The 26,286-nt window shown below is 44.3% G+C and overlaps 1 protein-coding gene across 3 annotated transcripts in view; it reads left to right on the top strand.

The window, feature by feature from the left end:
* The first annotated feature begins 806 nt into the window (after positions 1-806).
* sardh (sarcosine dehydrogenase) overlaps positions 807-26,286 on the top strand; it is a 35,498-nt gene continuing 10,018 nt past the window's right edge. The window contains exons 1-17 of one of the 3 annotated variants that reach the window (XM_068705843.1): positions 807-1,015; positions 2,125-2,314; positions 3,216-3,352; positions 3,620-3,798; positions 4,426-4,605; positions 5,275-5,398; positions 5,644-5,744; positions 7,694-7,798; positions 11,456-11,585; positions 13,242-13,328; positions 17,492-17,582; positions 17,830-17,971; positions 21,685-21,768; positions 22,051-22,164; positions 22,877-23,015; positions 24,592-24,705; positions 25,095-25,242. In XM_068705843.1, the coding sequence (XP_068561944.1) occupies positions 2,130-2,314; positions 3,216-3,352; positions 3,620-3,798; positions 4,426-4,605; positions 5,275-5,398; positions 5,644-5,744; positions 7,694-7,798; positions 11,456-11,585; positions 13,242-13,328; positions 17,492-17,582; positions 17,830-17,971; positions 21,685-21,768; positions 22,051-22,164; positions 22,877-23,015; positions 24,592-24,705; positions 25,095-25,242 (2,060 nt within the window). In that variant the 5' untranslated portion in view covers positions 807-1,015; positions 2,125-2,129. Of the gene's footprint in view, positions 1,016-1,168; positions 1,328-1,568; positions 2,315-3,215; positions 3,353-3,619; positions 3,799-4,425; positions 4,606-5,274; positions 5,399-5,643; positions 5,745-7,693; positions 7,799-11,455; positions 11,586-13,241; positions 13,329-17,491; positions 17,583-17,829; positions 17,972-21,684; positions 21,769-22,050; positions 22,165-22,876; positions 23,016-24,591; positions 24,706-25,094; positions 25,243-26,286 lie in introns of those variants that run through there. The other 2 variants (XM_068705845.1, XM_068705844.1) reach the window with 2 other exon arrangements.

Here is a 26,286-nt window from a genome sequence, read left to right on the forward strand (position 1 = left end):
ACATGGATGTAAAACCAGATCTATGAGGATGTGCATAGCCCTCTGGGCATGCGAGCTGAGCATGTGCTCATAGACTTACATCCAGATAACTATACTATCACTATTTTGTTCATGCTTTGTCTTCTAACAAGTGTGCTCCACAACCTGGGCACCTGCAACACACCCTTCCAGTGGAGAACACGTGATGAAGTGCGCTCCAGGGTACCCTTCCAGTGGGTGTCCTTAACTTAAGAGTATTTGAGGCATCACCATAGATAGAGGCTGCTCTACATGCTAGAAGACCTGTGTGTCTGTGCGTGTACATATATTTTGTGGTTGACAATAATAATAATCATATTGTTATTATTAAAAATAATATCAATTACAAAGTGCTTTACAATGCAGACATAAAACATGATAAAGGATGTAATACAATGCCAGACACACACACACACACACACCTTTTCACATATATTTTCAAACAAATATAGATGAATCCAAATCTACTTACAGTACCTTGACGTCATCATTATTGACATGTGAATTTGTGTGTTTGGTTGTCTGACTGCGCTCTTCGTGGGTTGGATATGTATCTAGCACTTTATCTTTTGGTTATTTGATGCATATATGAAGCTTTGTATGCTTATGATGTTTTTTTCTATTGCACATGGTTTTAAAGTTGTACACGGGTTTGTTCTGATTTGGGCTGTTTTGTTTTTTTCTCATTGGGCGGGCTTGAAGTTGTGACTGGGCTGGAAACTGTCAACCCGATTTGGCAACACAGCCCCCTGATCTCGTCCACATGCGCGAGACGAGGTGCAGTTCACCTCGAGGAAGCCTGGCTTTGACAGCTGCTGGACTGTAGCCTCAACTACCGCGCTTCAACACGCGGTTTGTCTCTGATATACACAAGTGCTCGGCCATTTTTTTAAATTATTCCAATCCCGTCTTCCTGCAAAACTGTTTGTTTTTGTTTTTGTTTTTCATCTTTTTCAGTGTATTTTTCTGGGACAGTCGGTGAAAGGCGGAACTGAGTGTAAGTGTGCACGTGGAGACCGAACTGCTGTTGTGTAACAACGTTTCTGCACGGGGGAAGCTGCAGCTTTGGTAACGTTGCTCTGAGACCGAGGCTTAATGTTGCAGCGTTTGTGCCACGTTACAGCTCGCGTCCGCCCAGGCTGTTGTTCTGGGACGTGCTGTATGTTCAGTGTTCCGTGTGCTAACGTGTTACAGTCAGTGTCCGTCCGAACGTTAAGCGACAGCGGCTGTTGTGTTATGTAGAGTGCGCAACAAAAAGCGGAGGACCAAGACAACAACAAAACTTCTGCGCTGTTTTTTCTTGCAACGTGTAAGACACAGGGACTATTCAGCCACCGTGCATACATCACCCTAAACCGGGTTCTCCCGTTTTCGTTTTAGGAATGGGTCGACCGGTTTAGTCCGTACAAGACGAGACAAGTCAATTTAGTTTATAGCACGGCAAAAAGGCAGGTCAACGCGCTTATATAATCATAAAGAATAATACATATTCATCAGTGCTGGGGCTGTGATGCTCCAGGTCCAGTCTTCAAGGTATCTCAGTCCTGTAACGTTATGGCGGAAAGCATTGCACACAGATGTTTGTGGCATTCATTGAAGCTGCAGCTTAATCTTCTTTTAGTAATAATATATGACACAATGAACCTTGATATATGACACAGTGAACCTTGATATATGACACAGTGAACCTTGATATATGACACAGTGAACCTTGATATATGACACAGTGAACCTTGAAGGACAAACATGTTTTCAGCGTTTGCTGACTGGACCTGGAGATCTACAACATTACCTCAAAGCACCAGTTTCACTTGACTTTGCTTGAACCTTTCCACCATATTGTACATGAAACGATGCACAATTCAGTTTGATGAAATGGTACACAAACTTGTTTTTGCACATGTATTGACTGTAAATAGTGTGACATGTCTTACTCATACAGTAGACATTATGTAGCCTTGAAGTTCAGAAATGTTTTTTTCTGTAAATAACTTTGAACAAAGCATTATACATAACTTTACTATGACCTTAAATATTCTGCATGAATACAGTCCAGATGTTTGTGCAGCAGCGCTCCGTCTCTTCATGTCCTCTGACTGATCACAGGGGTCATGGCTTTCCTTGGGCGAGCAGCTCGCCGCGTGGCGTCGACCGTGCGGACTCCTCTCGCTCCCTTGTGCCGGACGACCGCTCGGTCCTACAGCTCGGAGCCCACCAAGGAAAAAAGTGTCCCCTACGAGAAGACGCTCCAACAAAAGGATGGAGCCTCCTCTGGACCCACTAAACCTTTACCCAGGTTGGCTCAGCGGGTGGATGTGTGTTGACTGTATTGTGTGCACTAAAAGTGACCGTTGACCTCCAGTAGCTTTTTTTTTTTGCATTTTAAGACCAGCTTCTGTTTGAATTCTCACAACATGATGAGATGATTTTGCATGAAGAATAAAACTGGGTAAGTTGAGGGTTTGTGCGATGGATCAGTACATTATGGATCAGTTGAATGAGGAATTATGGTCATGATGACGTCTGGAATGAGAACAGATTCTAGGGGATCTATGGATCACTCCAGTCTGGAAACGTCTTTTCCAGATTTTGCATTTCATTGTCAGGTTTATAAATATGTAAAACAATCTACTCAATATTAAAACATGTGTTAAACTTCAGGCGGAGAAAACCTTGAAAGCAATAGGTTGGTATTTTGGGAAACGTCTATTTCATTTCTTGCAGAGAATTTGATGAGAAGGCCGATACCACTCTCATATCTGTCCGTTCAATATGAAGCTACAGCCATTAGCCAGTTAGCTTAGCTTAGTATAGAGACTAGAAGAGGAGGGACACAAACAGTTAGCTTTACGTAATCCCCCATAAAACCATAAACTGTTGTTTTTACTCTTCTTTTTTTGGTATTGATAAAAAGAATAATGATGCTTGTAGGTAGACTTTGATACCTCTGGTAAGAGACACTCTTTATGCTAAGCTAAGCTTATTTGCTGTGAGGTGTAGCTTCCTATTTAGCGTAAAGACGCACGTGTGGCGTCAGTCTTTTCATCTAGCTCTCAACAAGAAGAGTGTTTAACTTTACCTCTATGTAACTAAAATGACCTTTTTGTTTTTCGCTGGTTTGAGTTTTAAGTGGCATCGTCCCTCGCTTTGGAAGCAGTGTTCTCAGCTCACCTGTAGTTCTCTGCCCCCTGCCTCAGATCAGCGGATGTGGTGGTGATCGGAGGAGGCAGCCTGGGCTGTCAGACCGTCTACCACCTGGCTAAAATGGGGATGACCAACGTAGTTCTGCTGGAGAGAGACCGACTGACTGCTGGCACCACCTGGCACACCGCAGGTAACGAACCGTCTGGAATATGGAGAATAAGGAGGACGTCTGTGTGCAGTTTCTGTTTAAACCATCCACCCTTACTCTTTCTCTGCACTATCTACTGTGTCCTGTTTCCATATCTCCTGTACTTCAAGTCTTGATAAGGTCTCTGCTGATAAAGTGCTCACAGTTGTACTCTGAACATGCATTTTTGTTAATCTGTGTGTGTGTGTGTGTGTGTGTGTGTGTGTGTGTGTGTGTGTGTGTGTGTGTGTGTGTGTGTGTGTTCACTAGGCCTGCTGTGGCAGCTCCGTCCCAGTGATGTTGAGGTAGAGCTCTTGGCCCACACCAGGAATGTGATCAGCAAAGACCTGGAGGAGGAGACGGGTCTCCACACAGGCTGGATCCAGAACGGAGGACTCTTCATTGCCTCCAACAAGCAGAGGCTGGACGAGTACAAGCGCCTCATGTCGGTACGAATCTCGGTTGTTTCACGTGATGAAATACCATTGAACTTTTCCTCCATGAAGTGTCACATTGGGAACCAAAAAAAAATACCAAACATGTATGCTACAAGCAAAAAGCTGTAAATCTCAGTAGTGCTCCACAAAAGAAATCCACGGTTCCAAAATCGTTTTTTTTAGGTAGGAGATGCATATGATCACTGACCAACCACATGTAAACAAACCTTTACCGATAAACAGGCTGCTACAGAGCATGTAAAGAGTTCATTTTTGGGTTTTTAATTGCTCAACCCACGCACACGATCGGGGAAAAGGCTTTGTTTATCTTGATTACTTGTGTTTGAAGTTCAAAGTTCACATGAGGCTTCAGCTACCCGACGCATGGTGTGAAACTGATCCAGCCAGGAAAAAACTGGCCAAATATTATGGTTAACTGTCCTCAGTTAAGACCTAGTTACTGATATGCTACTTGTGGCTGTTTCGCAACTCCTCCTTCATACAGTATGCTTCAGGAAGCAAAGATTTCTCATTTGACGTAGAATAAAGGTGATACAACTGATCATCTTTAAATTGGAAAATAAATGCCAGTTACTGAAGAACATAACTAATAAAAATGCCATCTCCCCTCATTTCTAGCTGGGTAAAGTTTATGGCATCGAGTCCCATGTCCTGTCACCGGCGGAGACCAAGGACCTGTATCCGCTGATGAACGTTGATGATCTGTATGGAACCCTGTATGTACCAAAAGACGGCACCATGGACCCAGCAGGCACCTGCACCACCCTGACCAGAGCTGCCACCGCCAGGGGAGCCAAGGTAACGAGCGCTTCGTCTGCTGACTAGTGGTTCTCCTGCCGGACCAGCAGTCTACGAAATGTTTTAGAACCGGTTCATCCTGGGGTTTTCAAGTGTTGTCACTGCTTCTAATAATCTTGGTATCATTTTTGACCCACATTTTGAAAAACTTATTCAGTCTTGTTTCTTTCAGTTGAGAAATATTGCAAAAAAATCAAACCTGCACTATCAGTGAAAAACATGGAGCTTCTGGTGCATAGCTGACTCTTTTCTCTATTCGACTACTGTAACTTCCTCTTTGCTGGCATTACTTAGTCCTCTCCAGCTCGCCTTCAATTTATGTGAAACTCAGCACGAAACGAGCCTTTTTAGAACTTCAGGCTTTAGTCTGACTATTCGGCCTCATAGAGACATAGTGCGATTAACAATTTGACATTTGTCTCATGCTGTAGTAGTAATATTTGAGGAATTGAATACGAAGAGGATTCTGAAGTACGGCAGAATTGTGTCAAAGGAGAGCGAAGCTCCGCAGCCGTCACAGCGGCATTGGAGGACATTAGCCCACCCGTCTTCTTCACAAGCTCAGTGAGCAGATAAAAGGGCTCTAATGGTGTCGGACTGAATAACTGCGCCTCTCGTCAGGGTGGAGCAGAGCACATACATCATCTTTAACGTATGTCTTGTCATCAGGTGATCGAGAACTGCCCTGTGACCGGTATCCAAGTGCGGGCGGATGACTTCGGTGTGAAGCGGGTGAAGGCGGTGGAGACGCTTCATGGGACCATTGAGACGCCTTGTGTGGTGAACTGTGCGGGTGAGCTAACAGCTAACTAACGTACAAAACCACAGATGAAATACATTCTGGTCTTATTGGACAATGCGAGGCATCCTGGATGTAACTTAAGTTGATATTTGAAACATGAGATCGCTAAAAGGTGCGAAACTTAAAGCAAAATAAACAATTTGGTGCAATTTTACTGGTGTTTTTTTTCCCAAAAATTGCATTTATCTACATTTAAAGGCAGCATTCTTATGACATTTTTGTCTCCGTGTGTTAAGGTGTGTGGGCCACCAAGCTGGGGGAAATGGCTGGAGTCAAGGTGCCTCTTATTGCAATGCATCACGCCTACGTGGTGACAGAGAGGATAGAGGGCATACAGGTAGGACCTCCATGTGTCACACCTGAACAGTGAGGTTCATGACATGTTGCATGAAAACTATAATCAATCAATCACAGAAGTGGCTCCTGATTATAACGGCTCTATTCTGTCATCGGTTTGGTTTATGGGGCTCATACTGAGCCAACGCATTTCAATGGAGACACAACATATCCTCTGGTATACAACTCTATATCTAAGATGTCTAGTATCATATATTTGTGTACTTTTTATTCAATTTAAGAGCTTGTATTATAATGTTAGCGTAGCTGCCTTTTTCAAAATAAGGTTAGTTGATTGTCATTTTTAGGACACCATAAAGCAGCATGGCGTTTCCAAGAACTCATCACCTTTCTAAACTCTATGAAACCTGATTGTATGTGTCACGACACAATGACATTATTACCCTTTTGAGAATTATTATAAGATTTCACATTTAGGACTATAAAGAAGGCTTAAAGCTTACATTAAAATATACATTTATAATGCACTATTCATGCATCCTCATGACAAGCACTACTACAGCTTGGATTTTGGATTCTGCTCATTTAATTAACTTCCCCATGGAGACAGAAATTCCTTCATCTCTCTGTATTAAGTCCGTATGACCTGCAGGGGGCACTGTGACATTACAGATTTCCACCTGTAATGGTCCAGAATGCTGTTAGTGACCTGTGTGTGTGTGTGTGTGTGTGTGTGCTTATTTGTGTAAGAGAGAAAAGGAGATTGATTTGTTTGTGTCCTTTTAAAGCTGATCATGTGTGTATTTGGGGGCCTTGGGGAGGCCTCTCTATGCACAGCCAACACATGTCTGACATGGCTTGTGTCAACTTCACCTCTGATTGTGAATCTTGTGTGTGTGTGTGTGTGTGTGTGTGTGTTAGCTTTAGTCAGTGTACACATGCATAACTGTGCTCATCCTCTAGAGGCCGGTGGTTTTAGGGGGGCTGTCAGAGCTCCTCTGTGTTATGTAGTTTAAGAGCAGCTTAACCAGCATTACTGCTACATCATGTACACAGACATCAGCCCACACGCACAAAACGACACAGTCGGAGGCCACCGGGAAATCTGTTCCCACCAGGGTGTGCGACTTGTCAGGTCAAACATCTCACGCCGACCACACGTCTGTGTGTGTGTGTGTGTGTGAATGCATGTGCCTTTGCCCTCGGACGCCGTGGTGGGTTTGAATTTAAAACGCTCGCTGATGACTGCTGCATGGGTTTCTATCTGTGAGTTCACGAAGGACAGAGAGCATTGAAGTCCAGTGTCGATCACATGGAGCGAGCAGCTTGACTGTACTCGGCACAGGAGAGAGAGGAACGGCACGGTTTTGGCTGTTAGTATATGTAGCGTGCTGTTTCCAAATGTCAGCTTGTTCACTGGTATTTTGGTTTTTGTACCCACGGAGCCAATTGACTTTGGAATGAAAAGCACTCCCGACGGAATGAATACAAATGACACGACACGCATAAAGTGTAACTATCCGGTAGACACTTCTACGAGAATATTTACTCTGACTCAAGGGGATGAATGCTTCTCTCTGCTGTGTTTTGGAAAGAAGATTTCATGGTGTGTCAGTAGCTGCCTTACCACACGTACAGAAGCTCTATGGTCTGTTAAGGCATGTCATGGTACGCCACTGGAGCTGCAGATAAAGACCGTTATGGTTGTTACGTCCCGTATTATATTCCCTTTTCTATGTGTATGCCTCTGGTTACAATACCAAAAAAGCACTAAATACTCTGGAAGACTTTGGGTGGAGTAAAAAGAAAATTGTCTTTTTAATAAAAGGTTAACGGCGTGGTTTCAAGTACGAACTTACCAATTAAACAAAGTAATCTCTCAGAGGTAGATCGAGGCTCTTATAATTCATCCTTCTGTTGGTCATGAATATATGAATCTGCCCATCATTTTGTCACTAAAACACGATTTGTTTCCTTCACTCGTTGCAGAACATGCCAAACGTCAGGGACCACGATGCATCGGTGTACCTGCGCCTCCAAGGTGACGCCCTGTCTGTGGGGGGTTATGAACACAACCCCATCTTCTGGGATGAGGTAAGCTTGAATATGATGTGAGCAACAGTTATTCCCTATCGATAGCTTACAGAGCCTGAAACCTTCTCAACTGAGAACTATATGAAGTTTAATCCTGTTTACATAGTCTCTGTCGGTTTGACCCAGTCTCTTATTTAGTCTGTTTTTCTTCTCTTTTAGTACTTGCTCTTGTAGTAGCATGGAGGTCAAACTGTGTTCATAGCAGGACTAATAAAGCTGTGTGTGTGTGTGTGTGTGTGTGTGTGTGTGTAATCTCCCAGTGGTGGAAGGAGCTATTCAGTAAGTAAAAGTGGCAATATCATAATATTCACTTAATCATCCCAGTATAACACCAAGTCAATTAAACTTCTGGGGCATTGATCCGTCCAGTTAGAAGGCGTAAACGATTGTGAATCAATTTCACTTGCTTTGGTGCAAATGAAAGCGGCAGCAGCAAGACAGCGCGGAAAAAGGGTCGGTTGCCCTTGTCACTACTGGTACCTGCAGTCCATTTAGGTTGCACGAGTAGTCCTGCTCCTCCAGGATGGCACGTCTCAATAGGAGATACCAGGAGACGGGCCGTTACACAGGGAGAGCTGGACGGGGCCATGTAAGGGCAATAACCCAGCAGCAGAACCGGTATCTGCTCCAACAGGAGGAGCACTGCCAGAGCCCTGCAAAATGACCTCCAGCGGGCTCCTCGTGTGCATGTTTCTGACCAAACCGTCGGAAAACGGACTCCATGAATGTGGCACGAGGGCCCCACATAGTCTCACGCTGCCTGCAGTCCAGCGTGACCGGTTTGGCGGTGGGTCCGTGACGGTCTAGGAAGGCATATCCTCGGAGGGTCGTTGAAACCTCCATGTGCTACCCAGCGGTTCTGTGACTGCTGTTAGGTACCAGGATGAAATCCTCAGACCCATCGTCAGACCTTACGATGGTGCGATGGACCCAGGGTTCCTCCTGGTGCAGGACAATGCCCGGCCTCACGTGGCCAGAGTGTGTAGGCGGGTCCTGGATCAATAAGGCATTGATGCCATTGACTGTCCTTCACATTCCTCAGACGTAAATCCAATTGAGAACCTGTGCGACGTTATCACCTTTTTATAGGTTTAATGATTTTGGTTTCCATTGACCGTTCTTACATCATTTTGTTCTTGACGAATTACAGAATGAAGATGTCAATAAAGATTTGTAACTTGAACGTTTCGTTCATCAAGATAGATGTCTCAGGATGCATTGTTAGTTTAGAGGCGGTGTAAACAGATAGCTAAACAAATAAGCATATTTCACAAAATGTCCAACTTCACTTTTGGTATCAAAATAGAAATATAATCATAGAACAAGTGGTTGCAACATTGCAAGTCATGCAACAAGCAGTGTACAGTAAACACTGTACCTGAGGTTGCATGGAGGCAAGGTTGGTATACCGAATAGAAATAGAAATTAATTTACGAGTGTTTTTCCACGCTAATGGAAGGGCCTAATGGATTCAGTGTTTTTTTTGGTCAGTACCCTAAGTACCCTGGGCAGGGCTTGGTATCAAATTCACATTTGAAAAGCAATGTGTTGTTATCCATTTGAGCATAACAGAAAGATTGATGAGCATAGCGAACGCTCCAAAGGCAATAAACCCATTGATTTTAACAAACCCCATAGCTGCTCTTTTAGCACCACCAACAATATATATATATATATATATATATATATATATACATATATATATATATATATATATATTTCACCTGGTGAAATTGCTTTTATTAGAATATAAAAACTTAAACATTTGTTTAAAACACAAAAGGCTGTGAAATGATTGTAGTTCAATAAGTAATCGTACAGGCTGTTCTTTCAGGCACAGATGGACTCTTTAAAGGGGCGGTTGACTTGATGATCTTTATATAAACCTTTACATCGACAGGTTAATGGATGTGGACTGTCTCTCAAGGACGGGTTCTTAGAGCAGCGTGTTAATGTTAACTAGGCTGGCCGGTTCGGTGGCAGGCATCTTTGCTCATTTTCCTGTTCTAAAACATTTCACTGCTCATGCGTCGTTTGATTTATCTATTCATTCTTTAAATCTGTGCTCTTATATGCAATGCAATCCTGGATTCATACCAATAACAAGTAAAGATGGCTCTATTCAACCTGTTGATGTTTCAGAATGAGCCTTGCAATGAAATACATTTACAGAAGATATCTCAATCTTTAATAAAAGTTATCAGGCAGGGTTTTTGCAGGCCACTGATAACATTAACTTCATGACTTCACGTCTGCCTGCCTGTCTACAGACTCCTCTGTGTTTTTTACATTTTAGAGGGTTGCTTTGTGCAGAAGCAGCTTCTTTTGTTCTCGCTCTGCAGCTGAGCGTTGCTTTGATGTCTTGAGGCGAATGGAGGAAGAAAGAGGAGCTACAGAAAGGAGAATTAGCAGGGAGACGGGGAGAATAGAGGATGCCTACTGAGTGAAGATGAGCGCGATCGATGGCTTGGGAGGGATTGAGAGAAGTGTGGCGTCTAGGACAAAGAGCACTGCTCCTCAGACACTCCGGTTGAGTGTCGGTGCTTGGTAATAATGCAGAAACTCTTTGTTCACATGAAAGGAGCGACTGTCAGCGTTCACATCCCTGTGACATTCAAGTCCTAATCCAAACTAATTGTAAGCCATAGGAACTATCTTCTCCCTCAGCAAGTCTCAGAATCACTTCTATTTAAGATGTTAGACTTTGTGTTGATGCTGTCATCCAGAATGATATGTCTGCACTGACTCTCTGAAAGTAAGAGACTGAATTTCACCATTGAGGAACCAAGATGGAGAAGTTCAAGAGGAGGGGTGACCAGATCAATACCAGGATATAGGGAGAAATGCCAGACCGATAAAATCTCAGAGTGCACAAGCTGTTGTGATGGGCTTTTCAATTTGAGCGCCCTTAGTCAGTCAGATTAGTGTAGGAGGGGAGAATTTTAAAGCAAGGGCGTTCGGCACCGAGCGGCTTGAGTTGTAGGAGCTAAAGGCTCCATTTTTGGCCGACAAGGAGGGAGTCGCAGAGGTCCAGATGGGAGCAATTTAAAGCTTGGACAGGGAACTGAGAGGGATTCGACACATGTTGAGTCCCTGGTGAGAAAGAGTCGATTCAACAGATGTTAGGGGTTTGTGCTGTGGCTCCAGCGAGTGTGACTTCCTCCCACAGTTAGCGGTCTACGGTCACATGTGGTGACTTGGACAGTGTTGAGGGAGAAGAAGGAAAAAGAGCACATTTGAGGTGGTGCAACAACGTTGAACATCCAACAATCCACTGAAGTATTGTGGATTCACTGTGTGGGAAATATGAACAAGGAAACAACAGAGCTGAGTACTTTTGGTTTTTAAAGTGGGTATGATAAATATTTTTACAATAAAATCGTATCAAATGCCGCTTGTAGTGAGTTCACAGAGAGATGCATCAAGTTCACAAGTTGCATTTCCTCACAACTGTTCTTTACTCTGTCACAATGGAAGATGTGCTCCCTGTAAGAACACCCTTCTGTGAAGATCAACATCTTTTTGCAGCAAGATGCATTATTTACATGGAACATAAAATCTATGTGAAACCAGTTTTAGAATCTGGATGTTTTTGTGTAAAAATATGTGAAATCTTAAAAACATCCAAACTCATTTTTGCTGTATTTTATTTCCCAGGTGTCTGATGATTTTGCCTTCAGCCTGTTCGACCTGGACTGGGATATATTCATGCAACACATTGAGGGTGCCATCAACAGAGTTCCTGGTCTGGAGCAGACTGGCATCAAGTCCACTGTCTGTGGACCAGGTACTCACTCACTCACTCACTCACTCACTCACTCACTCACTCACTCACTCACTCACTCACACACACACACACACACACACACACACACACACACACACACACACACCAGTTCCACAGAGTCGTACATTTTTCTGAAAATCCTGCAAGCCCTTTCTTGCAAATTGCTTAGAACATTATGCAGTGCAGCAGGGAACAAACAACTTTCATGACACTTCTTAAATTGGACACATTCTAATCTAAAACTGAAATGTATCCGTTTGTAAGATATCTTGTGCAACGCTCCGCTATTACATTAGCTCGTGAATACTGAACCTAGCGGACCATGTGTCGTGTTTGTAGAGATACTTTGATTAGCTCAAGCCTCACTTCCCGTCCGGGCAATATCGAGTGAGCCGGTCTGTAGCTGTGCAGCCTGAAGAGTTACTGTGTTGAATTGGATTTTTCATCATCATAGTGTGATGCAGCTGTTTGCAGAAAAAGAAGGGAAACAAGTGATAACTGAAACATACATTTACACAAATACACACACACATGAATGACCAGAGGAAGATGGAAAAACAGAGGAATGGAGAAGGGGGAAGACGGAATAAATCTGCAACGCATGAACAGAGAAAATTTGAATTTGAGATAGCAGCGATCCACAGAGCGAAAGAAAGTACATAAGTAGAGATGTAAAGAATGAGAGATGAAATGTAGAGAAGAAAGACTGTAGCTCAGAGGGAGAGGAGACTCAGCCGCAGATGAAATGCAGATAAAAATGAGGATTTCATCAGAGTTGTTGCAAAGCATCTCCTCGGCTATGACTCTCACATTATGGCTGTCTTTAGTTTCATTTCAAGTGTTTACACCACGCTGAGCGTTGAGCATTGAGCTCACTGAGCTCTCAACCGTGTCGTTGGTGAAAGAGCAGCCGAGTACCGTGAGTACCGTGAGGACCAAGAGGACCAAGAGGACCAAGAGGACCAAGAGGACCAAGAGGACCATGAGTACCAAGAGGACCATGAGGACCATGAGGACCAAGAGGACCAAGAGGACCAAGAGGACCAAGAGGACCAAGAGGACCAAGAGGACCATGAGCCGAGTACCATGAGGACCAAGAGGACCAAGAGGACCAAGAGGACCAAGAGGACCATGAGCCGAGTACCAAGAGGACCGTGAGTACCAAGAGTACCAAGAGTACCAAGAGTACCAAGAGTACCAAGAGGACCAAGAGGACCAAGAGGACCAAGAGGACCAAGAGGACCAAGAGGACCATATTGAACATTGAATTGAATATGTTTAAAAACCCTTTCTTCATTAGTGTTGCATGTGGTGTAGATTGATTCATTTGATAACTCCCTGAATGATCACATGTAGCAAAAGAAAAAAAGTCATCTGTGTCCCCCGAACAGCTCCCACAGTATTGCATAAAACTCAGATAAAGTGATATATTTCCATTTAGGTTGTACGTTTCCTCCTTGCTTTATATAGGTTAGTAGGTCATTGTTATTACCAGTGTTGGGCTGTTTACTTTAAAAATGTGACGTATTTAATGTTTCTGGTCTTTTACACAAAGTAAAAGTATTGTATGAGAAACAGTCTCACCTCTGTGGTACGCTTGTGTTTGTTACATTCGTTGCCACTTTTAATCACCTTTCTCTCACTGTCTGTTTTCAGAATCATTCACGGCTGACCACAAGCCGCTGATGGGGGAAGCCCCAGAGGTCAGAGGTTTCTTCCTGGGCTGTGGCTTCAACAGTGCTGGTAAGTGCTGCAGAGACGTAAAGATCGAAGAAAGAACGGGGGGGGGGGGGGGGGGGAGTTTTACAGCGAGAAGAGAACAGGGAGGGGAGATGAATGAGGAGGCACGAGGATGACGGCGTGGAAAGACCTCAACGTCTTCAACAAATGCTACGCATCACTCACAGTTGTATGCGTTCAAATACTTTGTGGTGTAGAGCTTTTCCCTTGAGGGAACCATGAAATGATGGAGCTAGGAAGGTCTAAGCAATCCTCAGTGCATGGCACTGTAAGCAGGAAGAAAACGAGCCTGGAGAAATGGCCGAAGAGTGTTTTACCCAGACTTTGACCCAGCCTTCACCAATCTCTGTGGACACGCTCACAAACAAATGAATAATGGAGGACTTTATCCGTAGAGAACACACACACACACAAAAACAACAACCTAAGTCACTCCATTACTTCACTCATAGATGAGCTTACCTTTGACATTAGACAGGCAGGGATGTGAGCATCTCAGCAGTCTGAAAACAGAGAGAGAGGGGGCGTAAAGGGTAAAGTAATCGCCATCAGCTTTAACAGACGGTTGAGAGAAAGCTTTTTTTTTTTTTTCGTGCATAAGAGCAAAAGACCACCAGGGTCGAGCTCTGAAGTTGTTAAGACAAGAGGGTTGGAGCTCTAATGAGTGAGCATACAGTGGTTTCAACACACACACACACACACACACACACACACACACACACACACACACACACACACACACACACACACACACACACACACACACACACACACACACACACCTTCCTTCTCTGTTGCTTTCTGCTTCAGAAGTGTAGTTGTTGTACGTTGGATGCAAACTGATGTATCCTTGTTGAGCACATTCTTTCTTGCTCTCTCGTTCCTCAACCACTTATCCAGGAGAAGCTCATCCTGTCCCTCGTCGCGTTTGTAGGCGAGTTGGTATCTCGTTATCTATTGCCAGGTTAACGAGGGCTCACACGCTGCTGTCCCTGAGCTGTTACTAGCTTTTAACCCTCATACATATTGCCTCATACCTTATTGATTGGACCTGGGTTGCTTACGGTTTCACGCTGTGCTGTACATATTATTTGCATTTTCTTTTTAAGGACAAAAGCCAGATATGTGCCGGTTCCAGTGTCTCGGATGTGAAGGTTCGCTGGCTCTCACTGTTATGTATCATCGTATGTTTTTATGAGTCTGGGACTGTTGGTCAGAGAAAACGAGCGCTTGAAGACATCAGCATGGGCTTCTGGAAATTCTTGTGGCAATTTTACACTATTTTTTGGTCAGTTATAGTTGAAATGATATATCAGAAAAACTGTGGCCAGATAATTAATGCTATGAAGACCCATGCTGTATTGTTTTCTTTTTCTTCTACTTTATGTAAATTAAAATGGAACTACCCTATCTGAATGGAGGTGGATCAAATGTTGTGTCCTCTAGTTGTGATGCGTCATGCTGGTACCGAGCTCATTGAGATGGGCCCAGCGTCACGATGTATCACACGTGGTTATTAAGGATTCTCCACCAGCCATGCACAGCAAGGCTATTCCGAACGCCTTGCCTGACACACACACACACACACACACACACACAAACACATACACACACACGCTTGAACTCAGCATGCACACACCCAAACAAAACATTCTAGGTTTTATCAAAGCAGGAGCTCAACAGTGTCTTTTCCTCATGCTGTCCCCTTTTCCCTTCTCTTTTTACACGTCTTCGTCCGTCCCCCCCCCCCCCCCCCGGCCTCTTCGTCCCTCTGGCACGGGAAAAGTCCTCTGTCATTTTCGCTCCATCACACAGAAACGCATGCACACACATGAACTCACACAGCTTGTTTGGCTCAGGGCAGAGCGAGAGAAGTGGGGGAATTCAGAAACCACGGGGTCAAAGTCGACGGATTCACGTTAAAAATATCCGTCACTGAGTGCTCGGTAACTTTTTGACCCTTCCGTTGTTTTTCGTTTTACTTGCTGGAGTTCAGTCTGGTTTCCCAAGCAATCGGTAACTCTGCTTACTTGTAGAAGTTGCATTTGTTACTTAGCAACCTTAAGTTACTTCTTTCTTAGTGTCAGAACCATCATGGTGAACTTTTGAGGGCATTTAATTGCTTTTATCTTCTGCACCTCTGCACTATGTCACCATGTTGCTGATAATCATAATACTGAGCACCTTCATTGGTATTATGGTACTAATTCTGTACATTTAACAAATGAGATGCATTGTGTAATTATTGTTTAGCAGTTTTTTTTAATAAGGATCAGAGTTGATGCCAACTCTGATCAATGTCTTAATGTCTCTTCCCCTGCAAAACATGCTTCCAAGGCATGACTAAGGTACAGAAGGATGAATATAATAATGGTTTCTCCCTCTTTAAGGCGTTTTTTGATTCACTAGCGGCATCACTGTAAATGTCAGAAAATAATTTGAGAGCAATACAGGAGAGAGGACGGGGAGCGATTAGAAAATGACACATACAGGAACAAATGTTTGCACACCACCAACGAACGGTAACAGAGCAAGATGCCGATAGTGGGGAAGTGGAGGGGAAGCACAATGGCAGAGAGGAGGGACAATAAGACGAGCGGAAGCCCGAGCATAAGGGTTCACACGTAGATAACTCGCTCACACATCAGTGTGGTTATCTCTGGCGACATTTATCAGTGCCACCTCGCCTTGTTGGTTGTCTCCACATAGTCTTAGGAGAACTCCATCACCCCCCCCCCTCCCTCTGTCTCTCTACCCCCCCCCCCCCCCCCCCCCCCCGCTCCCACCCATCCGCCCATTTCGCCATTCAAACATCCATCCAGGCTTGGCCCAGAGTGACAGTGTCTGCAGATGAGTGAAGCGATGACAGATAAAGGGAGGAGGCACGCTGTGAGAGATGGAGAAGGAGGGATGAAGGAGGGATGCAAGGACACACTGGTCGTGCTGCTGCATATTGATGTGTGTGTGTGTGTGTGTGTGTGTGTGTGTGTGTGTGTGTGTGTGTGTGTGTGTGTGTGTGTGTGTGTGTGTGTGTGTGTGTGTGTGTGTGTGTACGCGCACGCAACATGCACACGATGCATGCAAATTACCAGCAACGCAACACAAGAAGGGGGTTGCTAAAAGGGAGCAGCTCATTAACCCAGCAGTTTTGGGGACCGGATGGGTAAAATATTGACTTGCCAGTGTTGCTTGTTGGTCGGGTTGAAAAACAAAGCTGCAGCCGCTCCGTTCGGCTGATGAGGTCACGTTGCTCAGGGGCAGCCGTGAGCAAGGGTCAAATGATGGAACTAAGGTCTAAACAATCCTCTGTAGGTCATATATGATGTATAGAGGAAAATTAATGAGACGCACTCACGGTCCTCCAGGCAATCAGAGAGAGAGAGAGAGAGAGAGAGAGAATGGAAGAGAGGGCCAGGTCTTTGTTCATTTAACAACGTGTGCCTGTGCAGTAATCTGTGATGAACTGTTTTTGATTCTGCAACTAACAATCATTTTCATCAGCAGGTCATTTGTCTGTAATGTTTCTCTCTCGTCTGAGATGAATATTCAAATAGGGATTTATGGATGATGAAAATAATTGTTAGTTGCAGCCCTTAAATCAAAACCCGATCTCACTCAATCAAGAACTCAGTTGTAGAGAACACTCTCTGGTGCTGCTCGGACCTGTCTTCAGTGATGAACCCGGGGTCATCGGGGGTTCCAGGTCTTTGATCATCAGACACCCTCGCCCTGGTGACCCAGCTGGGGGGTGATCAGCCCCAGACTTGCTCCACGGCTTCTCCTTCTGGATCCACGGCCTCCGCAAGGCCTTTTTCAGCATCTTCCAGGAGGGTTTTGGTGGCTCCTCTGTCTTTTTTTTCACTCCAGAGTTTGAGAGTATCTTGAAGCGAATGGCCAGCAAAAGCCCCGGCACCCAACTCCCCTCAATGCCTTTTGGGTAGCAACTGGTAGAACACTGCCCCGCCCGCCACAGCGCCCACCAAGATGCTGTGCCACAGCCGCACCTCCGCTCCGTCGACAGCTTCCTCCGTCTGCCGCCTCCTTCTGGTCAATACGATGATTCCTGTCGAGACAACTTCAACCTCCCTGGCTCGAGTTGTTGACTTACTTGTTTCAGCATTAGTTAACATGTGAATTTGAGTTTTGTGTGTTTGTGTTTTTGTCAGGCATGATGCTGGGAGGTGGTTGTGGTAGAGAGCTGGCTCACTGGATCATACATGGCCGCCCTGAAAAGGATATGTATGGTTACGACATCAGGTACATCAATGCACAAGAAGACTGTCCACAAACCTACAGAGGTGACACTTAAAAGTATTTGAGCAGGGATCACAGGAGGTTTCATAGGTATGGCGCCACTCTATTAAGCAGAACATGGCTTTGAGTTTCTGTTTGGCATTTCATGAAAGGACAGCAGGAGCCAGAATGATTATGTTTTAATGAAGTCTGAGTGATTGTGGCTTTTAATGAGCGTTAATCTTTTGAATTCCTCTCCCTCCCGTCTCAGGCGTTTCCACAACTCGCTGACAGACAACACAAGCTGGATCAGAGAGAGGAGCCATGAGTCGTATGCTAAAAACTACTCCGTGGTGTTCCCCTTTGATGAGCCGCTGGCCAGCCGAAACATGAGGAAGGACCCTTTTCATCAGGTAGATGAGCAGTCAAACTTGAGTTTCTTGAGTTCAAGGAAACAACCCCGATGTGCGTCTTCCTTGTTATTTAGTCGCACTCATTTCAACTGTGGTTTGATGAGTCACCATAAGTTTAATAGCAAAGACATTTTCCTTTTTTCCTCTAACTATTACTTTAAAAAATATAGAAAATAGGAATGAAAAGAACTATGAACTATTCATTCATTTTGAAACATGTTGTACTTAGATAACAGACAATACACACAATTACTCCACAAAGACTGTTCTCTTGTTATTTTGTCTGTCCCTGTTCTATTGAATGAAGGTTGTTCCTGTATTTCTTTTCCTGAATGTCCCGAATCCTAAATATTCACACAAACACAGTATACAGTGTTTGTGTGAATATTACAGAAGTAAAGTCTGATTTAGTCAAATGAAAGCAGAAATACTCTACCCTGTCACCTCTCCCTGCGATGTTATGAAACCGTATTCACATATATTTTCTTTTCCTCGATCTGATAAACATTAAGAATAACCTTGGCGCTGTTGAAGCTCTCTGCGTTAGGTAAGCAGGGCTTCTACTTTTTGTGAAAAGGTGTAGGCAGTGTTGTGTGTCTCTCAGGATTTAGACAGACAGACACCTTTTGGCTTGAGCAAAGCTGGGGGGGCAGCTTCCTGCACCCATATCGACGAGGTTTCCTAACATAGATGAAACCGGTTCACCTCTTAAAGTCACAGGAGCGTCTTTGCTGCCATATAACCTGACCAGTCCTCTTTGATCACTCCCTATATTTTTAGAGGTTGTGTGACTCACTCCTTCTCTCGTTTTTCTCCTTAAGCCTTTCATTCCACTCCGGTTTTTTTTTCTCCCCATGCATCTACCCACGGCCTTCACTCATGTGTCTCTCATCTTCTCTCTTTTTGACATCCTCCCCAACACAGTTTCCTCTCCTATTCATACTTAATGTCTGTTTATCCCTCTCTCTCTCTCTCTCTCTCTCTCTCTCTCTCTCTCTCTCTCTCTCTCTCTCTCTCTCTTCCTGCGGTTGTCACTGTCTTTGTTCTCGTTCCAATCTGTGTTTTCTGTGTGAGGGAAAAAAAGAGGCGCCGCTGTTTCTTCTTAACCTTTGGGACCGATGCATCCGATTGGATAATTGAGACAGTAAATATCAACATCCAAACGATGCAGCCGGATCCCAGGTTGTGCGGACTTCAACATCTATGTGTGCATGGATGTGAGCAGTAGGCCGCTGAATTGAGTCAGTTGCTGATGCTAAAAATTTTGCAAATGGGGATGTAGAACAAGAGCGCGTATGCGTCCGTGTCTATCGTTGGATATTTTTTGCCAAGCTAGTCCTGAAGTAATGGTGACGCAAGTGTTTGCAAAGATATCATCTGTCAAACTCTGACTCCATCTCTGTCGGTTCTCTCAGTATGTTTACAGACCGTCTCCTCCTCGCTCTCTCTCTCTCCTCATGTCCTCTCTGCTCAAATCGGAAGGCAAATAGCTGATTCAGGCTCAGGCGTACCGGAGTTAGCAGTGTAACGCATCCCCAGCAGCTACATTTATTAATGCGATCCTTGCCAACTTGACTATAAATGATACACTTAGCTTCGGTAGCTTGGTCTCGGATGTCTTTCGGCTTCCTTTCTCTCCTTATCCCGACACAAACTCTTAATGGGCCTCGCCACCATATTTTATGCATTAATGACCCACTTAGCCTCGCTTTCCTGTTCCAGACTTCATTTACCTTTTTAACTGTTGCAGTTTCTACCCCGGCTCACGCATGCGGGCATTCTTTCAGAACAGATTACTGTCACACAGATTGCATTAGCAATGTTGTCAATGTATTTTGTAGATCATGCCTCCTGCTTACTTGCAGCTTGTTTTATTTAGCTTCCCTGACACCTTTCATGCATAGTTAACCGGATTTCCCCAAAGGGCTTTTTTGAGATGTTGTACAGAACGAGCAAAGACATGAAGGGATGGCAACTTTTTAAAATGTTTTTTTTTTCCAATTAGTAGCTTGTGTATCCATAATGAATGCAAATAGAATTCCAAAAAGTCAACAATACAAAGATATATGTCATTATAGCATGATGCAAATATCGCTGTCGAGCTCTTGAGGGTTTCTAAAGAGAGCTCCACCTCTCTTAAGAGCAACACACTGGTGACGTATGACCAACGTCAAAGCGCCGGAACATTTCTTTCTAAAGACCAGGCGCCGGCTGAGTGCTGTAAATGCCACTATCGGCATCAACTCTCAAGAAGAGCAGTTTCATCACGTTCACCCTGCTGATCGCCAAATCCTGGTACCCTTTGATTCGATAGCAAAAATGAAATCCTTTAATGTGAAACGTATGAGCTGATTGAGCTCAATGGATTGTGTCGACACGCAGCTGTGGCACATCTTCTGTCCTGTTGTACACAACTGTACCATCGAGACTAAAGTCCTCACTACTACAGTACAGCTCTCTCCTGCCAGCGCTAAATACTTTCATTTGCTTAACAAGTGCAGGATCAGGTGTTATTATGTTATCAGTGTAATTACGGCAACAGATTTGATGCTGGCTCAGCTACAGTATAGAGCACTAAAAAGTCTCAAATGAGTTGCTCTCAGGTAGACGGACTGTAGCTCGAAGGAGACCACAGTCCCTGTGAGACTGGGTCGGTCCAACCCTCGGCTGCAAGACCCCTGCTCATCGCTCGTCAAGGGCCATCACCTAGCAACTAGCCTTCCTACTGTTGGAGAGCCTCGCATAAATGTAGGCAGTTGGCGGATGGAAGAAGGAAACAACACAGAAAAGCTCTAATTATTATTTTTCAACGGAGTTTTTTTTCGTTCACCATACTGGCTCTTGTTTCCTAATCACAACGCTATGCATTGTGGCTAAGAGGGACTCGAGGCCTCTGACTAGCTGCCCTTGTGCAAGTAATGAGACTGTCTGCTTTTAGGACGCAGCGCAGCATTATTTCAGAGTACCAACAGGCCGTCGCTGACACTGCTGCTCACACGTTTTCTCCACCTCGGTAGCACGGGTGGTAAATATAGCTCGGTGTGGGAAGCTCTGGCAAGAGACAGCTAGCTGCCTGCTAAGAGGAGAGCATAGCAGAACATACCTACTGACTGTGGGCGACTGTCAGGTTTAAGGACGATGGCGAGCGCCGAAATATCTTCAACAAATCAAGAATTAACAAGTGGACTATATTATAGTTTTTGCTAAACTAGTGTTTGACCATCACTTCTCATCATCGTTAGGTTGGTATGAAACATGTGGGCCAGTTCACATGTTGGCCATCATGTTGTATGGTACCAGGCAAACAATGGATCACATGAAGCGTTTGCTTACAGTGATGAAACTGCGCAGAATTATTATCTGCTTGATGTGTAAATACCCAACTGTTTGTTAGCAGGTTTCCCCAGTACAACTTTATGAGCTCATAATATTTCAGTGTTGGAGTCGGAGCTTCTTCTGCTGTGCACAAAAAAACCGAATCCATTAGTGCTGCTTTAAAACGGCAGTTAACATGAGCAAGAATCAGCCGCTGTGATTGCTCTGGCAATTGATGGGATGAAATTGCTGACTATTAGATTATATGTATGACTGTGCAATTATGTGAATATATGCTTTTGATTTTAAAAAAACATCCCCATTTCCCAGCTTAATCGCTAAACGTTCTCGCGCGCGTGTGTGTGTGTGTGTGTGTGTGTGTGTCGTGTTTGTTCTAGGTGCTGACGGAGCAGGGCTGTGTGTTCCAGGAGAGACATGGCTGGGAGAGACCCGGCTGGTTCAACAGAGACGGGCCCGCTCCTGTGAGACTCTACACACACACACACATACTGTACACAAGCATGTGCACGCTAATGATTTATTTACAGCCACATATTGACAATAGGCACTTGGAAAGACGCGAACGATTGAGATGCAAATTCTTCCACAAGGCTCGGTGGATAGGGACCGTTAGAACAGACTCGCTGCCAGTAATGGACGACACCGACACAGTATCTGGCCCATTGTTTAGTCCTTCTCTGCACATGGCGGCCATGTTGATTGATAAGCCTCTTAACTATTTGTTTGTCTTTGTTGTTGCAAAGCTTAAAGACTATGATTACTACGGGGCTTATGACATTAAGAAGAATGTGAACTACAAATACAACGAATTGCTGGGAAAAGAGTACACCTTTGACTTCCCTCCACATCATGACGTGGTAAGATGTGTGTGTGTGTGTGTGTGTGTGTGTGTGTGTGTGTGTGTGTGTGTGTGTGTGTGTGTGTGTGTGTGTGTGAGAGAGATATCATGTGTGTTATTTAGTAGAACAATGTCATTCAATCAGATTCAGCTTCCTGTTTTGTCCTAGTTCCTAGGTGCCAAAAAAACCCCCTCAGGGTCACCAGATGAGTGTGAACACTCTCTGAAGGCTCCCGGGAGGAAAGGGAACATGTGTCCTCATGGGAAATGACAATCATGGACAACCGACAGTGATGAGGGGACAGTTAGTGAGGTTTAGTGCATAGCAAACCAACTCTGCAGCTCAGCAGGCAGATCACAAGGGGAGAATCAACAACCTTGACGACGTCAAAATCTCTCTATTAGTTTTAATTTACAGTGATGAACTTATGCTTCAAGGATCTGGTTCCAAATATCTTAGAAATGTCACGTTTGGCAACGAGAGGAAGATGCTTTTATCTCAGGAAGGCCAGGAGATGAACTGATTAGATTTTGGTGGTCAACAGTCTTTGTCGCCTCACAAAACATGTTTGGCCATAGCTCAAGTATTCATATGATAATTATGACAATTTCACACAAATGTCTAATAGGATGAGATGATGATGATGAATGATGAAGTGACAGCATTTTGTTAAGGCGTGGACGTAAACTGCAACTTTCAGGCTGAAGTTGTGTTCATTTTTTCATTTCAGATTAAGAGCGAGTGCCTCTCCTGTAGACATGGAGTGGCAGTGTTTGACATGTCCTACTTTGGAAAGTTCTATCTCACTGGACCAGATGCCAAGAAGGCGGCTGATTGGCTGTTCACTGCTGATGTCAACAAGAAGCCAGGTCAGTGTGCTGCAGCGAGAATACACACACACACACACACACACACACACACACACACACACACACATGCACAGACAGATGGGAGAGAAGATTGACAGAATGAAGAGGGCAGATAGATGGATAGGGAGACTAAACAAGATGCCAACATGTGAGCAAAACAGTCCACTCTTCCACAAAGTCTCAAATACCACGAATAGTAAATACCAGTTCATAGTCTTTTAAAGGGTTAATTCTGGAACCTTTCAAAATCAACAAACTGACAGCTGTGCCTGCTTATAACGGCTGATTCCAAACTTCTGACTGTCAGTGTTTATCAAAGTGATCAATAACATCATTATCATATGATCACATTTATATGTCTCTAGGTTTTCTTGTTACAAGGAAAATTCTTGCAGAAACAAATATATATCTATCTTTGGGAACCCGGGATAGCTATCGATAGCTAGCGGGGGGGGGGAAACAAAAGCACTATCCTCTTCCTGTTTTGGTTGAGCAAAGGTCGACGCACTTCCTTTTGTGCCAAGTTCCCGTTTTTCCAGATCACCTGGTGGCAGACAGTGAAAAGTGAGGCTTATAGGGAACCAAATGATACGCTGATGGTGTTATTATTACATTGTGCAATCAACATTTACATCATAAGGACAAGTTAAAGCAAAAAACGATTTCTCTATTGCTACTTTAAGCTTAGTTTAAGTTTATTTTTTGCTAACATCTACTTACACTTTATTATCCTCCGCTGAGTCAGACAAGCAGACCTCACCCCACCTACGAAGCTAGATCCTCAAGAGCTTTTTCGACATCTTAAATGACACGCCGCGCGACCTCGCTTTCTCCGTCTGTTTGTTCATCGCTCTCTCCTTTTGTGCGTCCTGTTCTCACTTACAGCCGTCACACTTGCCCCGAGAACATTTACCGTCTCAGCAGGCCGACCTATGCTTCGCCAACACATCTACGCCCGGTTTTCTTTAGTACCAGTGACAGAACGAAACCGCAGCAATCGTTCGTTCAGATGAGACACGACGCATATTAGCATGTCGCCGTCGCCGCCGGCTCCTTTGGCTCCTTTGGCCAACGGATGACGGGAATTCATCTCCTGTAATTAGATACACTATTCGTTCGCTTGGAAAATATTTTGATGATATTCTCATAGTGACTGTTTTGTTCAGTGACGTCCTCAGCTATGATGCGCTTCGTATTTCGGTCATAAACCATCTTACAAAAAGACGAGGTTCACTTGTCTGAGGCAGAGATTTATAATTGTTGTCCCTTAGCAGCAAGTTGTGGAAGAAGAGCAAGTGGCAGTTGAGTTGCAAAGCACACGCACATACAGAGACACACAAAAGCTTACAAACTGGAGCGAAGATTGACTTCAAATTTGGGTTCTTTTTTTTTTTTATTGTGAGATTTCCGTCGCCGTTGTTTCGAGAGACGGCACACTTTTAAAGTTGGCCTATGAAGTCTGCGACATGAATAAACAGAGTGTGTGTGTGTGTGTGTGTGTGTGTGTGTGTGTGTGTGTGTGTGTGTGTGTGTGTGTGTGTGTGTGTGTGTGTGTGTGTCTCTGTGTGTGTCTCAGGCTCCACCGTGTATACCTGCATGCTGAATAAGAAAGGAGGGACGGAGGCTGACCTGACGGTGAGCAGACTGGAGCCTGGAGCTGCCAACCTGCCGCTGGCACCACAGTCCAATGGTGAGGAAGAGAGAGAGTGTTGTTTTCATATCTGCCTGCGATACTGATCGATCGCCCTCTCTCTGTTATTCCATCACTGTTGTGTTTTTGTCATTTTAACTGTTGTATTTTATCCGTCTTATCTGTCATTGTGTTGTATCTTATTTCTTTGTTTACTGTTCTTTGTATTGTCCTGTCTCCTAGTATCCATCAATACTTTATATCCGCTGTATTCACTGTTGTATTCTTCTACCTATCCTTCTATCTTCCCTTGTATTTTGATCACTTTATGTGCTGTTTTATTTGTCGTTCTCCATAAGTCAATATTTGTCTGATTTTTCATTGTCGATGTTTCTCTCTTACTCCCCGTAATCGCTGCTCATTTCCTCCGTTTCCCGCCCGTGCTGCAGGTCATGTGTACTACCTGGCCATTGGAGGCGGTGTGGCAGAACACAACTGGAACCACATCAGAACTACTCTTCAGGACCAAGGCTTCCACTGCCAGCTGACGGACCACTCCGAGGACATGGGGATGATCAGCATCCAGGGACCCAAGAGGTGGGGAAAGAAAAGGAGGAGGAGGAGGAGGAGGGCTGCGAATGAACCGAGACATTGTCGTGATTTAGAAAATCCAGATGAGGAAAAAGGACAAAAGGAGTGAGTGAGGGCAAAGAGGTAACTCTAATGAGGGGTTATGATGCACATCCTGGAGACGAGAGGTGGGGAAACTGAAAAGACGAGCTGTTGGATCGATAAGAGGAGAGCGGGTTAAGTGTCTATTCTCAAGACCTGGCCATCGGCATGAGAGGTGAAAAAATACAGGGACGGAGGTTGATTGAGAACAGGAGACGGAGGCAGGAAGGTTAGAGGGTAATTCTGCAGTTTAATGTAGCCGTTGGCTGTTTCACGATGCTGTGAACCCTGCAAAGTAAATTAAAATCAATTTTTCATTGGCGTAAGTGACAATGATAAAGATTACTCAGCAGCTGCGCTCTCGGCCTCAACAACAGTTTACGCCTTGGGTTACTGTCTCACCTGAGTCATAGTTAAAAACATACAAACAACAAACCTGTTAAAAACACATGAAGAGCTGCTGGGTTCAGTCGGGTATGGATCCTGAATGCCACATGATTCCAAGTGAACCTATAGTTTATGTTTTGATCATTTTTGTCTGTCAGTCGGTCGTCCAACACTTGGGTTTGCCATGACATTTTGGACATATACTGTATATCCACGGTCCCCAGAGGGTAAATTATTAACTACTCTGAATGCTCAACATGATATTAGTCATAAAAGGTAATCCTATAGAATCGTACGTCTTCACCTGCAGCGTCTGCCGCCATGACTCCCCAGTGTAAACACTGCAGCGATGAACTTCAAAGACCAAATGTCAAAAACAGATTTCATATTCGCTCTCATGAGACTAAACAGTTTGCAGATCCCTGCATTGAGACGACCAGGGATTAAGTCGTGATGGTGCCTTTTAGTTTCTGTTTTTTTGGAGCCTTGGTATTTTTCCAGAAAAAATGAAACTGAACATGTCACATTATTCCAGTTTGACCTCTCATCCATCAGAACCACCATCCATTGATTTCTTCATCT

This window comes from Cebidichthys violaceus, unplaced genomic scaffold, assembly GCF_023349555.1.
Source record: "Cebidichthys violaceus isolate CVI_PGR_0920_01 unplaced genomic scaffold, fCebVio1.0.p SCAF_12, whole genome shotgun sequence".
Classification (NCBI taxonomy): Eukaryota; Metazoa; Chordata; class Actinopteri; order Perciformes; family Stichaeidae; genus Cebidichthys; species Cebidichthys violaceus.